At 34.3% G+C, this 15675-nt stretch overlaps 1 protein-coding gene across 5 annotated transcripts in view; it reads left to right on the forward strand.

Annotated features, from left to right (window-relative positions):
* The window catches only part of TTC3 (tetratricopeptide repeat domain 3), a 201205-nt gene that overhangs the window by 71514 nt on the left and 114016 nt on the right, over positions 1 to 15675 (forward strand). For all 5 annotated transcript variants that reach the window (XM_078146523.1, XM_078146524.1, XM_078146522.1 and 2 more), the window contains exons 18-26: positions 611 to 745; positions 1887 to 1967; positions 2597 to 2709; positions 3620 to 3740; positions 6600 to 6722; positions 7856 to 7957; positions 11561 to 11653; positions 14335 to 14399; positions 14639 to 14775. In XM_078146523.1, coding sequence (XP_078002649.1) covers positions 611 to 745; positions 1887 to 1967; positions 2597 to 2709; positions 3620 to 3740; positions 6600 to 6722; positions 7856 to 7957; positions 11561 to 11653; positions 14335 to 14399; positions 14639 to 14775 — 970 coding nt within the window. The remainder of the gene's footprint in view (positions 1 to 610; positions 746 to 1886; positions 1968 to 2596; positions 2710 to 3619; positions 3741 to 6599; positions 6723 to 7855; positions 7958 to 11560; positions 11654 to 14334; positions 14400 to 14638; positions 14776 to 15675) is intronic.

A 15675-nucleotide genomic window follows, 5' to 3' on the forward strand; every position in this document is an offset into this window, starting at 1 on the left:
TAAATAGTTAATTGATGGCTGTTTTTGCTTGAAATACTTTAGTTGGTTCCTGAAAATGCATCAGCACAGTATATGTTTAGCTTAGTAAAGCCAGACAATACTCAGTTGCTACAAAGTGTTAGAAGAAACACCTCTTCTACTTTGTGATGGTGTAAGGGATATTGGATACAGAATGATAACACTTCACTTCTAGGCTTTATAAGTTTGGGAGGTACTCTTTTTTTTTTTTGGTGAGGCAGTTGGGATTAAGTGACTTTGCCCAGAATCAACATAGCTAGTAAGCGTTATGTGTCTGAGGCCAGATTTGAACTCATGTCCTCCAGACTCCAAGGCTGGTGCTCTACCTACTGTGCCACCTAGCTGCCCCCAATACTATTCTTAAAAGGGAATTTATTTCATCAATATAAATACTGAATTCTATAAATGAATTTCTATTAGTTACGAAGGGATGCCTTTAATAAAATCTTGTGTTGTGAAGATATTTGTTCAGGGTATCTATAACATAACTAGTTATAAATTATAAGGCATTTATCACCTTGTTACAACTTAAATGAGGAAATTTATAATTCCTGATATATCAAAATAAAAATTGTTTCCTTAAATTTTTCAGGATTTTGCTATATTGATAAAAATGCTGCAATCCCTCATCGAAGAAGGTTGCACAGCCTTGATGGACCAACATTGTCGCAGTGCAGCAAAAGCCTTTTCACGGCTGTTAAGTGACATAGATCCCAATAAATTGAAGGTAAAATTGACAAGTAACATCATATTTATTGGCAGTAGCACATATTAAATATAATGTTATATAGTAGGTAAAAATCACAACTTTAAGGTTATAGTAGACTTAAAGCAAGTATAAGTCCTTTTTAAGACCACTGAAAACTGAAATTCAGAGCCATGAGAAGGTAACTCTTTACCATTTCCAATTTGGTGTGATACCATACCGTTCCTTCTGTGAGCTTGTTAAAGTACTTCAGTTTATATTAATTTAATTTCCTTGTTCTTTCTTAAAATACTTGGAGAGAAAATTAAATGAAAATAAGTATACAACGCAATGTATAAACTTTAAAATGTGATATAAATGTAAGTTATGATTATTGTTACTACTGCTACTTCTAAACTTGCACTAACTCTGGTCATATCCTCCATTCAGAAACAATTAGGCATATTTTGCAGAAAAAATAGTAGAATAGAAAGTATTAATTTTGAGGTTATCTTTAGGATTTTTCTAATCAAATCTAGATTTTAATCTGTGATCTTTTTCTCTGTACTCAATACAATAAAATCTAATTAATTTGGACTCTTATTAATTTGAAATTTAAAATTCATTAAGTTAATTTGAAATTTGTAAGAATTTGACAAGGACTGTGTGCATTTGTCATTGGACGCTGATAACAGGAAAAAAGGTATTAGTTGAACAAAAACCTAAAATGAACTTATAAAATCCATTCAAGAGAGCACTTCCTGGCCACTTAAAATACTCATTTTAAGTGAAAGATTAATATGTTGATTGCAAATCATTCTTATTCACTAGAGATCTCTAAGGGATCACTGCTAGACAAGGTAGGCTACTTCATGTTTCAGTATGTACTTGAAAGTCATAGTATTTTGTCTTTTTAAAAAACCATAATTAATGTTTCTCATATTAAGTACATATTAGTGAGGTAAGTGTGCAAAGGGTTAATTTGAAAGAGCAATGAGCATCAGGAGAAGACAGGTTCCAGTATTGGCTTTTTTTGCACAACATCTTATGATCTTGGTGAGTCACTTAACCTCTGTGCCCGAGTTTCTTTATTTTTAAAATCAGTGAGATCCCTAGATGATATTTTTGCAGCTCTAAAATTCAGTAATTCAATTCCTTTTTTTTATTCTTTTTTCATTGACAGCAACTGAATCTTGCCCTTATTAACTATGTCCTAGTAATCTATGGTTATGCCATCTCTCTTCTTGGAATAGGAATGCCTGAGGTAAGTTTTAGAAGAGTTCTAAATGAATTAAAATTTTGACATGATTAGGAGATATGTATCTAGGCATAGAGGAATAATTTTTCATATAAAAGCCTTCTTATGATTTCCCTTTTTTTTTTCTTAGCATATTTGCTTTGTTTCCTTGTTAGAGGAGGAAGTAGGGAAAGATCCTGTGACAGGGATAGAATTCTGCTTTTAATCTGTCCTTTTTAAAAAAAAACTATGTTAGAGTCTATTACTAAATGTTAAATGCATTAATCAACAAATATTTATTAAACACCTTCTGTGTGTTAGGCACTGGGAATACAAATAATACAATAATCTCTACTCTTAAGGTGTTTATACCCCTAATGGGGAAGGCATGTACATATATAAGTATATACTGAAGAAATTCTTCAGCTAGATAATAGCAATAAAACATCTAAAATTAAACCTTCATGTAATAGAATTCATGTATGGGTGGGTCAGTGGGTGTGTTTGTATCACTGTTCTATAAAGTACATTCATGCTACTTGAATTCACCCTTGCATGGGTTTTCTTGGCCACTTCTAGAAGCCAGGATCCTTCTGCTTTCCCAAGCTTTTTTCTTCTTTATGTTTATGTGATCATCATTTTTGTTGCTATTAAAGGAATTATCAGAAGCCGAATATCAGTTTAAGAGAATTATTGAGCAATACCCCAATGAAGGAGTTGACTGCTTAGCCTATTTTGGAATTGGAAAAGTATATTTGAAAAAGAATAGGTGAGTATAACACGATATTTTTGAGCTTTGTGCTGATGTTAATACTATCATGATTGAATAGCCATTGTAGAATATTCCCAGTACCTATAATGACTAAATATTTATTACATGTACTAATTTTGGAAACGTTCTAACATTAATATCCATAAAGCACCAGTAATAATTGCAAATCACTTTAAGGACTTGCCTTTCATTACCAGAATTGATATTCCACCTCTTTCCATAGGCTTTTGGATTCTTGCCCATTTGGACTTCACATAGCACCTTATTTTGTAGCTTTCTAATGAATTTATCATGTAATACTGTTAGAATATTTTGTTTATGTCTTACCCCCATACTCTGCTGTAAACTCCTTGAGGAGAACAATGGGAAAGCATTTTTAGGGAATGTTGGTGCTCTGGACAAGAATTTTATTGGGCAGAGAAGAAAATTCAACCCTTTGCCCTAGAGAAAGGCTAGGAAACCCAAACTTCTGTCTTCTTTCTGGTGAACCTTCAAAAGTTAAAAGTTATAAGATTTATAACTGAAATTATAAACTTCAGGGAGTATTTTCCTAGTCACTGTTTCCCCTCCCTATGACCTGACTTGGTCAGGTCCTGTCTTTTTTAGCTTGTCTGTATTTACTCTCTCTGGGCTTCAATTTTCTCATCTGAAATATGAGGGGGCCTGTACTAAATAGTCTTTAGGGTTCTTTTCAGCTTTAAATCTGTGATATGAAAGAACTTATAACTTAGCTGCAAAGACAAGAGGAATACATATGAAATAATTAGAGAACAATTTTCGTGTTCAATCATGTATTACTTACTATAATGAAATAGTTCAGAGAAGAGAATAGAATGAATAAATAAGAATGGAAGAGAAGACTATATTGTATCACCTTTAATGGCCCTGTTCTTCATTTTTACTTTAGATTTTCAGATGCACTTGGTCATTTTCAAAAATCTAAGACTATGATTAAACTTATTCCTGGAGTATTGACTTGGCCTACAACTAATGTGATTATTGAAGAATCTCAAGCAGAGAAATTACAGGTAAATATTTCTTTATAGTAAGATTTCTATTTCATAGGAAATAAAATAATCCAATCAAACTATTTTTATCAGTCTGACTACTGTTGAATGTTTTTCCTATATAAGACAATGGAAAGATAATGAAGTACTATTTTTTTCCCCACTTCTTGTTCCCCCTCTCCCTTCAGCTGTATTAAATAATATGCAATTTATACTCAGACAAGTAACTATAACAAAGCTTTCTTATTACCCATTAGTTGATCTTTGAAGTGGTGGCGGAGGCTAGGAGGCCTGGAAAAGGTGAACCTCATTCTTCCTCTTCCAATTCCATTCTGTGTGTGCTGAGGCACACTGCTATACTGGTTTTCCATCATAGTTGTTCTAGAATTTGATGTGTTGAAGCCTCAACATTCCCAGAGTGAATTTGATGGTGTATATCTTTAAGTTGATGATGTAGCCTTAAGTTTTTAAAATAGGAATATCATCAACATTTTCCCATCCTGGCTCTAGGCTGATGGTAAGTGAAGTTACTTTTTGGGTTGTTGGTAGATACACCTTAACCCTGGGAGCGTGTCCTGTTCTATCACACTGAGATAGCAGTAAGAACAAATCCCAGGAGGCAAAGGTCTAGAATGAATAGTAACAATGCAGAGGTTTGGTTGAAGAAAGTGGTAGGCATTCTGAGGTGTGTAGCACTGACAAAGAGAACAGTAATAGGGACAAAGAGCTGATATGCCAAAGTGAATTGCTTTACTTGTCTCTCTTCAGCATATCTAATGGAGATTTTACCGCATCTACTAAAATGTTAGAATAGGCTTTCCACTGTAGGTAGAAGAATGTGAGTTAAGCAGAACTCAGTTCCATACACCTCAGAAAACAACAAATAGAAATGTCAACAAAAAGAAATATTACTAAAAATCTATAGAAGAAAATAAGCATCTGCAAAATAGAAAATTAGTGAAGTGCCAATAAAATAAAAGTTAAAAATACTGCGTAACAAATGAAACAGGCCTACAATGTTTCTCATATATGCCAGTCCATCCTTTGACTTCATGTCTTTGTATAGGCTTTCCCACAGGTTTGGAATGCACAGCTTCCTTACCTCCACCTTATATAGTTCCTCACTTCTTTTGCTCATGTTCCACCTCTAAAATGAGGTTTCCTAATACCTCAAAATTTTAGTGCCTCCCCACTCTGAAATTACCTTGTATTTATTTTGCATAAATTTTGTATTTACTTATGTATATGCTCTGTTTTCTCTGTCAAACATATGCCCCCTGAGGGTAGGGAGTTCACTTTTGACTTTGTAAACCCATCATCTAGTGCAGCGACTAGCATGTAGGAGACACTTAATGCAGGTTGAGAGATGCTGAAATGAGTAAATGACACAGTTAAAGCAATCAAGCAATAATTAGCTCTGGTAAAAATCTGAAGTCCAAATAAAAGAACTAGAAGAAAGTAAAAAATGACAGCAGGAACTCAGTCTAGAATTAAGAGGAAAAAATGGAGAAAATGACAAATTGAGATTATAATAGAAAACTTGAAAAAAATCAACTATCAACAAACTTATTTCAGTGGAAAATGGAGTTGTACACAGCTCATAGCAACTATAAGTATAGATTTGAAAAAAAATCACTGAATTATCCAAAGAATTGGAAAATATGCAGAATTAAATGACATTACCTATGGGATTACTGAAGCAAAGATCACAAAGTAACAGTCTCAGGAATGCTATGTCCCCAGAAGTATAGAAAAACCCATACAGTATAGTAACTAACAGGATCATGAATTTGAGTATTTTTAAAAATCATTTTGAAACTGGAAGACAAAAGAATAGTATATTAACTACAGAGAAAAGCTTTTAAAAATCAATCAACATATGGAAAATTATTGAAGATAATTTATAGGTTTGATAATAGAAAAACAAAAGGATTTTATTCAGTTAAAAGGTATCTCTAAAATGAAAAAGCAACAGATTGAGAAAAACTTTACAGTAAGTATATAGAATGTAGTTCTTACATAGGGAATCTACAACACTAATACATAATCCCCAGTTGTCAAAAGAAATTAACAGATAATTCTTGAAGGACAAAATTCAAATTGCTAATAGCCTCATGAAAAAGTAGCTTAATTCCCTAATAATCAAAGAAATGCAAATAAAGATGATCTTACATTACCACTTAACCCATTAGAATGGTAAAAATAGCAAGAAATGGAGCTGTGGGAAGAGGAATAGTCTAACAAATTGTCAAAATTGCAAACTGAAAGCAGTATGATATACATACCTTTTGACACAGCTATTCATTTCCACTTTTTAGAATCTCTGACTTCCTTCAAAACTCAGCTCAAATGTCACCTTTTGCAGAATTCCTTTTCTGATCACTTCTGCTACTAGTGCTTTTCTCTCTTAAGGTTACCTTATATTTACTTTATATGTATCTTTATGTACCTGTTTATATGCGTTTTCTTCCCAGTTAGGATGTAAGCTCTTCCAGAACAAGGACTGTTTTTTCATTTTTTTCATTCGTGTTTAGCATTGTTTGCCTTGCACATAGGGGGTACTTAATAAATGCTTGTTAATGTATGTATTTATTGATAGCACTTTAAGTGGTTGAAGCCAGTAATGTTTTTCAGATCTATAACCCAGAAAAAGATTTCAAAATTATTTTCTCCCCTTCATTTCTCCTGTGCCACAATTACACATCTCTCTTTTTATCAGTTTTAAAGTAATAACTTAAAAGTTTATTGTGTTCTTGTTTTTTGCTTAAAATTGATCATTTCTTAGCTGAAATGATTTTGGAATCAGGAAACCCAAATTGTTTATGAGTCTGTGTTCTTTGGAAAGCATAACATAATATCTGGTTTTTATAATTGTTTTAGTTGATATTGGAAAATCATATTGAAGAATGCAAATTCCCACCAGATCCAGATGCAGTTTGTTGTTATCAGAAGTGCCATGGATATTCCAAAATCCAGATATATTTAAATGATCCAGACTTCAAGGTAAAAAATAAAACTTTTAAAGTGAATTTCAGTAATAAAATTCGTTGAAAGAAATCTAAGGAATGTCATATTCTAGGACCTCAGGTTTGAAAGAAATATAACTGCCTGCCTCTTTGGGACTTGGAAATTAATTGCTTCATTTCTTCCTTTCTTCTCACAATGATGCCTACAACTTTTCCAGGGGAATAGCTCTCTAATCTACTTTATTCTTCTATACCATATCTCATAAAAGTTCTGATTTCTAATTAGAACCCAGAAAACAAAATGATAGTTTTATTGGTGACTCACATTTGCATGGGTATGTTAACAATTATGGATACACAATTTTATATGTGATATAATAATACATGATGATAATGATATTTTATATATGATAATTTTATATCAGATTTGTAAGTACAATATAAAATTTCAAATTTGGAAGGAATCTTAGTAGTTGTTTAGTAAACCTTACCTGAACCATTAATGTAATTTTCTTACAAGTTTTTATAATAATAAGCCAGAAATATGCTTTCCTAATTTTCCCATCCAAAGCCAAGTAGATTAAGTCTAATCCCTCTTCCATGTAATAAATCTTCAGATATTTGAAAACTGATAGCATGTCCTTCTCCATACCTGCATCTTTTCTTCTCAGACTAAATGTCCCTAGTTATTTCACTAGATCATTAGGATTATTGCAAATTTCATTATCTTGGTCACTCTTTTCTGTACACCTTCTAGCTTCTCAATGTCCTTTCCAAAATGCACTGCCAAAATTAGACATGATATTTAATGTTTCTTATGTGGTCAAGTCATAATACAGTGGGACTATTGCCTCCCTTGTTCTATGCATTCTACTTCTGCTAATGCTTCTGTCATAGATGCCAAAGATAAAGTTTATTGTATTGAAATACATAGTGTATATCTATCGGGTATTTATTGAAATACAAATTAATTCTAATAACATGGTCTCTGAACACAGGGAATTTATAATTATAATATCTAATTATTGAGTAATAAACTTATTTATGATACCATAATGGAATTTTGGAAACATCTAAATAGACTTTTTTAGTTTTTCTCACTAGATGTGTACAATACTCAATAATACCTACATTCAAATATGAATTAATGTTCATTCTTTTGGGTTTCAGGGTTTTATACGAATTAACTGCTGCCAATTTTGTAGAGTAGAATTTCACATTAGCTGTTGGAAAAAATTAAAAACAACAATTTTCAATGATAAAAATGACAAGGTAAGACATACAATTTTCTGGATGTTTTTAATATTCTTGTTGCACATACTTATGACTTTTTTGTTGTTGTTGTGAGGCGATTGGGGTTAAGTGACTTGCTCAAGGTCACACAGCTAGTAAGTGTCTGAGGCCAGATTTGAACTCTGGTTCTCCTGATTCCAAGGCTGGAGCTCTATCTACTGCACCACCTAGCTGCCCCAACTTATGACTTTCTAAAGGAAAGAGATTCTGAGTTTATTTCTGAACTGTGTACTTTATGTTTTGTTAACACTTAAAAAATCTTACACTTGGAAGAGACTTCTTTTACAACATACACAGCAAGGAGTTATCCAGCTTTGGCTTGGAGACCCTTAGTGAGTTGTTATATACAACCTCTGAGATAAGCCATTCCACTTTTTGATAACTCAGAATGTTAGTTTTCTCTTTAAATACTTGACAACAGCTGTTATGTTCATTTTCTCTCATCCATGTTAAATACCTCTGTCCTATAACCCTTCCTCATATGGCATAAACTTGAGGCCCTTCACAATTCTGCCTTCTTTTCTCTGAATGTTCTTTAGCCTGTCAGTGGCCTTAAAAAGTGGTCTCGGAACTCAACATAATATTCCAAATTGAGAGAAGAGTGAGTGGCATTGTCACTTTGAATGCTCTGCCTTTCTTAATGCCGCCTAAGTTTGCATTAGCTTTCTTGTTGCCGTTTCAACACAAAATTCATATTGAGCTTGCAATCCATTAAAACCTCCAGATCATTTTTAGATGAAATGGTGTTTAGCCATGTCTACTTGTTATAGACAACTTGATTTTGTTAACCCAAATGTAAGGCTTTATATTTATCCCTATTAAAATAATATCATCCTGTAGATTAGTGGTGTTAAACTCAAATAGAAACAGGAACCAGTAATCTGTATGTGAGGATCCCTTTAAGCTACATGTTGACATAGTTTTAAAATGTAATATTATCTTAGTTTTATTACATTTTAATGTATTTTGTTAAATATCTCTTATTTACATTTTAATCTGGTTCAGGCCATACTTGGGAGTTTTGTGGGCCACAGCTGGCCCACAGGCCACTTATTTGACATCTCTGCTCTAGATTAGGGCATTTTCATCATTAATTAAGCTAAAGAGCTTTAACAATAAAGTAGAAAGCAGATATCTTTTTTTTACATGTTTAATGTTTATTGAAAATTACTTACTAGACATCATACTAGGTGCTAAGGGAACAGTTTTTGTTTTTGTTTTTGTTCCCCCAATTTATTTATTTTTAGTTTTCACCATTCACTTCCACAAGATTTTGAGTTCCAGATTTTCTCCCCATCCCATGATGGCCTGCATTCTGATTCTACCCTCACCCAATCTGTTCTCCCTTCTGTTCCCCCCGCCACTTATTCCCTTCACCTTCTATTTTCCTGTAGGGTAAGATAGATTTCTATACCCCTTCTATACCCTGTGTATCTCATTTCCCAATTGCACACAGAAACACTTTCTAACATTCGTTTCTAAAATTTTGAGTTCTAGAAAACAGATTTCTTAAAATGGCATACTGAGTACCCAGGTCTTTTAAGTCCTTTTGCAGTCAAGATTTTTTTTATTTTGATTTTTTAATATACAATAGCAAATAATTTACTTCAAATTTCATTAACTAACACTAGTTTTAAAACTTAGGATCTCAAAGAAAATACATTTTGTTAAAGATCCTGATTTGCTCTGTGTTTATTTTGGTTTTAATGTAGGACTTGTGTAAAAAAAAAATTAATATCTTATCTGTCAGGTTGAAAAAACTCTTTGAACAAGTCAGTTCCTCTCTAGGCCTTAGTTTCCTTATCTCTAAAATGAGAGAACTAGACCAGATAACCTTCCAGCTCTTCCAGGTCTAAACATATGGTCTTATAAACGTTTAAAACATTTAACGAAGATTTTATGAACAATGAAAAAAGTGAAAAACGAAATTACATTTTACACTGACACTTGGTAATCTCAGTATGCTTCCAGTTGTAAAAGACAATTTTATATATCCACCATATATTAGCACGTGTTGTTTCCACTTCATCACTCACTGTCTTTATCCTCTTGTAATCTGACTTCTGTTCTCACATTTCTAATGAAACTTCTCCCTCTAAGTTCACTAATAATCGCCTTAGCACATAATTCAATCAATGGTTTTTGTGTCACAACCTACTTGACCTCTTTTAGTAATAGCACTGTTGATCTCTCTCATCTCTCTTAGTTTCTTTGACTTCATACTTTCCTGGGTCTCTTGCCTTTCTGACAGCTCCTTCTCTCCTTTGCTGACTTCCCATCCTCTTAAAGTAAATTTTCCCCAAGACTGTCTTCTTGGGGCTCTTCTTATTCTAGATCCACTTCAGTGTACGTCCATCTGGGACCCCTCTTGAGTGCCAGATTCACATTTCCTGCTTTCCACAGTATAGCTTCATCTGGATGTTGCCCTAATATTTCAAATTTAACTTGTCCAAAAATGAATTTGTTTAAAAAAAATCATTACTGATATTTTAAAAATGTTTTGCTATCACTTTCCAAAACAAATGAACACGTTGTTAATGCTTTCTATTACACTTGTGATCCATTGCCTTTCTCCTAAGAGGAAAAAGTCCCCAGAACTGACATGTGGTTGCTACATTGATCAGATTTCTGGTGTTTTTCAGTGTTGTTTCCTTTGTATTATGGTCATTGTATGAATTCTTATCCTGGTTTAACTTACTTCACTTTGCATGAGTTCACATAAATCATCACTTTGTTTATATGAGAGATATTAGAATCTTTTAAAAAAATAAATTTGATATTAAACATAGTTAAGGCATCTGTTAGAGAGCCATATGTAGTAATTAAAATATTCAGTTTCTCCATTTTTTAAAAAAAGAGGATAAACAATTATGTCATTCAGGATTTGTAACAAGATGTTTTGATAAGTGAAACAGATGTGTTTGGGATTTAATGCAAATGTGTAAGAATAATTAATATAAACTTGGCTTCCTTCAGAAGAATTGTATGATTTCAGAGTATTTATTACAGCTCTTTCTGGAGAAATATGTAAGTTTTTTTTACTGAGTTCAGAATTGGAATTGAGTTCACTTTTCATTATGCCTATGACTGAACTTTTTTTTTTTTAGAAATTACTAGAAGTCTACAAAACAGACAGGATGAGGGAACATAAGGGCTTTTCACCCAAGCCACAAATAGCAGAATCCTTTAAAAAAAAAAAAGTACTGACAACTAGCTGTAGGGAGCAGAAGGTTCCAAAAATAGAGCCTGCTTACTTCCCTGAAATACTGGCCTCTGGGGCACAGGTGAAACCTATGTTTGCATAGTCAACTTGAGTTGTTCCAAGATTCAGCCTCTTGAAACTTGTATAAGAAAACTTCCCACAGCGTGTTAGCTGTATTTTGTCATATAACTTTGAACTTAAGTTCTATAAAACTGGAAATAAAAGAATACATGATGTCTTTATGACATGCATGTCCTTTGTATTTTCTTAAGTAGTCTTTTCCTTGAAGTTTCTTGCCTTTTATGTTCTATTTTTAGTTCAGAAGATATAATTTAATTTCATTTCACTTTGATGTTATATTTCCTATTTCCATTATACAGGATTTTCTCCAAGGAACATGCCTTACTCCTGACTGTAGGGGTATCATTTCTAAGATTGTTATCTTTGGTGCAACTGGTCATATTAAATGTGAAGTAAGTATCTCCTAAAAGCAGGATCTGAGTAAATTGATAATATTTACATGTAGCCCCTGTGACTCACTTGCTAGTGGACCCCTCCTCTTCCCCCTGCCAAATTACCTCAGTTTATACTTTGAAGACCAGAAAAAAATACACTTATTTCAAAGCAGTGGCATTTAATAAAATAGCATGATAATAAAATGACACTAGAGAATTCCTCCCCTCTTTGAGCGTGTCCTCCCACAATAGACACCCTCAGTGAGAAGAGAGGACATGCATAGGAGTTGTGTAGGACATTCCTGGGATCAGGGCACATATACCGAGGGGCCGCTCATGCCTCTGGTGACGCAGAGCCGCCATTGTCTTCTGTGAGACTTCCTCCTGGCCAGGCGTCACTCCTCAGATGCTCCCCACCAGGCTTCATGTTTGCTGTTCTTCAGCAGATTTCATTGCTTTAGCAGATGTTCCGTTATTTTCAGTCACTTACTGTTCTTTCCACCACACAGCAACAGAAAAGATTATAGCTTTTTCAGACACTTCTACCATCCTGGGTAATGCTGTAGTTAATAAACCTCTCTCTCAACCAGCACTCTGTCCCCCACTGGACCTCAGCTGAACCAAAGTAATATAGTTTCACACTGAGGTGCAGTATTCAGAACTCCCTGTTGCTCTCCCCACTATCCTCCAAAGGGGTGCTGTGGTGGACAGCATCTCTTTTCTGTAGGGGAGCACCCTAGCTCTCTTCAGTCAGTTCTCAGCCAGTGGTTATGAAGCTCAGCCAGTGCCTGGGAGATGATTCCTTTCACCCAGGCTGTTCACAGAAGATAGCAGGTGGCCAAGCCAGAATCACTTCTGCTCTTTGATCTCTGCTTTTAACTACTTGCTTCTCTGCTGTGTAGAGAGAATAGATTATGATTTGTTGCTGGGAGAAGTGGAGGGAGAAATCACCAGCCTTTCCTGCCTAATGTAACTAATCAAGCCTTTATAATTTACATGGAAGGGAGGAATGTTTTAGAAGAGTTTATTTGTGACAATTTCATTCAGCTTTTTTTGTTTGTTTGTTTAAGGAAATAGAGTTTTGGGGATAGTTTTCTCAGTCATGATATGGTAAGACATGAAGAACTAAAATAAGTTTATGACAGTAAGAGTAGAAATGAGGGACTCAAAAGAGATAGAATAAGAGTGAGTAGTTAAAATCAAATTTCAAATATAAAACATGATTTCAGCCTGGGCATTTGTTATCTTATTTGAGCAACTGAACTAAGGGGGAAAGAGTTTCATAGCCACTGGCTAAGAGAACCAACTGAGGAGACCTGTAGTCTTCCCCAGCACAAACCCCTACTGAACAGAGAACATGTACCTCATCTGATGGCTGTGGTCAGGACACAGTTGGAGGCTGAAAGGGCAGTGTCCTCCCCTCCAGGAGAAAGCTTACTAACCACAGCATTCCTAGTGAATTTTGGACAGGATATTAAGTGATCCTGACAGTGACCTGGAGGGAAGACATGATGCCCATGAACAAACAGCAGAGGACAAAGAGTTAACTTGATTATGCCTTCAGAAGATGCCAGTAGCTCTGCAGTGGCAGAGGCAGGAGTTGAGGTGGCTGGGTGGAGCAGTAGATAGAGCACTGGGCCTAGAGTCAGCAAGACCTGAGTTCAATTCCAACCTTAGGCACTTACTGTGTGACCCTAGGCAAGTCTCGTAACCTCTTTCTGCCTTATTTTCTTTGACTGCAAAGTGAGGATAATAATAGCATCTACCTCACAGGATTGTAGTCAGGGTTAAATGAGATAATATTTGTAAAAGCTGTCATCACAATGCCTTGCAGGTAGTAGGTGCTATACAAATACTTATCCCCTTCCCCTTCATCTGCATGTAGGCCCTGGCCATGTGTACCCAAATGTGTTCCTTATGTAAGCCCATTCTTCCCACTGAAAGTGTGTTTATTTGTGAAAATGTGCTCAAAGTTTATGAAGGGAATATCCTGTGGTTATTTTATTACTATGCTATTTTATCAAATGCTTTGGTTTTACTAAGTTTGCTCTCTAGTTCACTAGTAAAAGTAAACACGTTGGTGGAGGCTTGTGAACCTTAGTTTAGAAAAGATTCTTATGACTGAAAACCTGCGATAGCTTTCTGATATCTTGTGAGAGAAGCAGGTTCTTCGGGAGACATAAGGAATTCTTGGTCTTTTAAAAAGTTAAGTTAAGCCTTTATCTGTGAATTATGAAAAGCAGCTGTTAAAGAATGTGGTGTGTTTTTGTTTTGTGCATTATTCATTATTATAGGGAGGAAAAGGTTTTTTCTGTTTTTGTTTTATTCTTATTGTCAACTTTGTTTTCATAATCATTTTGTTCTTAAGAATAGAAGAGTAGCACTTCCACCTTTATTCTCTTTAGAGGATAATTTTAGCAGGAATAATTTTCCTAAACTAGAATTTATCTTTAAAAACTTGTCACTCGTAACTTAAGTAGTTGGTAGGGCATTCTTTTATTTTTCATCTTTACAGTTAAATTGATTACGGCGTACCTTCACTTAACTCTTCAGGGGTTTTTCATTGGTTAATCATTATGGGTTTTCTACTATTTATTTTGTGAACTTCTGAAATATTTAATGTTTTTCTGATGTGTGTTTTGCTGTTTAAATAACTATATGGAAATTCTAGATATTATCTTTCCTTTATTTATTTGAAGTTTGAACATAGAGTCACAAAAGAAAGGGATCCACCAAGACCTGTCATGAAGCAGAAATGTTCTAGGTAAGAATTCTAACTGAATGATCAGTAGATGAGAGACTAGAATTAGAATACAATTGTGTTAAATTCAGTTTTCTAGATTGTGCTATTTTAAAGTATCTTTTCTGCATTTCAAAAATGTTTGAAGAAGAGCTTTTGGTAAATCTCTAAGAAATTTAAAACTTGAAGAGAATTATCCTAGAGATATATGTGCCTATTGTTTATGCATCAACTAATTTTCATTAACTGGTAATGTTTATTAGTGTAGAGAAGTTAAAAGTTAAAGAAGAAAGAAAAGTAAAAAGAAAACTTCAAAAAAAAGAAGCAAGAAAAATAGCAAGAGAGAGACTGGAAGAAAATACTAGAGAAAGCAGCTCATCTAAGCATAGTGACCATAAAGGTACGCAGAAGTTCATGGTATTTGTTTGAATAATATATTTATGCATCAGATAGTCTTATGTAATTGGGTATATCTTTGGTAATTATATTGGTTTCTAGTTCAGACTTTAGACAGTGATCACTAGCAATGTACTAACCAGTTAAGAAGCTTTTTTAGAGTGCTTTGTTCTAGAAACTGTGCTAGATGCCAGGTATGCAAATATAAAAAAAAAAAAGAAACAATTCCTACCCATAAGGAGCTTAAATTTTAATGGCTTCACTTCTCAAATTAATACTTTCTCATTTGAACTTAGCGGTAACATTAGAACATTAGAACATTAGAAACCCTGAGTTAGGCAGGCTGGTATGCTACATGGATAGCCAGCCTTGTAGTTAAGAAGACCTGAGTTCAAGTCCTATTCAATGATGGACAAGTCATTTAACCTCTAGTGCTCCAGGCAGCTGTAGGTTTCTGATCTGCATGGGTAGAAAGAGCTTCCATACCAAGAATTTCACACACTGAACAACTACAATAATAACTAGCATGTATATAGCGCTTGAAAGTTTACACACTTACATATATATATTTATATCTATATCTGTATATCTTCATTAATCCTTATAATAACCCTGTGAGGCAGGTGCTGTTATTATCCCCATTTTATAGTTGAAGAAACTGAGAAGTTGAGTGATTTTCCCAACATCACACTGCTGAGTTTGTCTGAGGCAGCATTTGAACTCATCTTGGCATCCTCACTCCAGTCTGGCACTCTAGCCACTATGCCTCTTTATCACCTATGAAGAAATCAGAGGTCAGGACCAAATAGGAAGCTTGGCTAGCAGGGCCATGATGAGCAACTCAGGCAAGACAGCCTTTCATCAACCTGAATCAACCCATCATCTTCTCATTGCACATTCTTGT

This window comes from Phascolarctos cinereus, unplaced genomic scaffold (genome assembly GCF_003287225.1).
Source record: "Phascolarctos cinereus isolate Bilbo 61053 unplaced genomic scaffold, phaCin_HiC Scaffold_726;HRSCAF=1367, whole genome shotgun sequence".
Classification (NCBI taxonomy): domain Eukaryota; kingdom Metazoa; phylum Chordata; class Mammalia; order Diprotodontia; family Phascolarctidae; genus Phascolarctos; species Phascolarctos cinereus.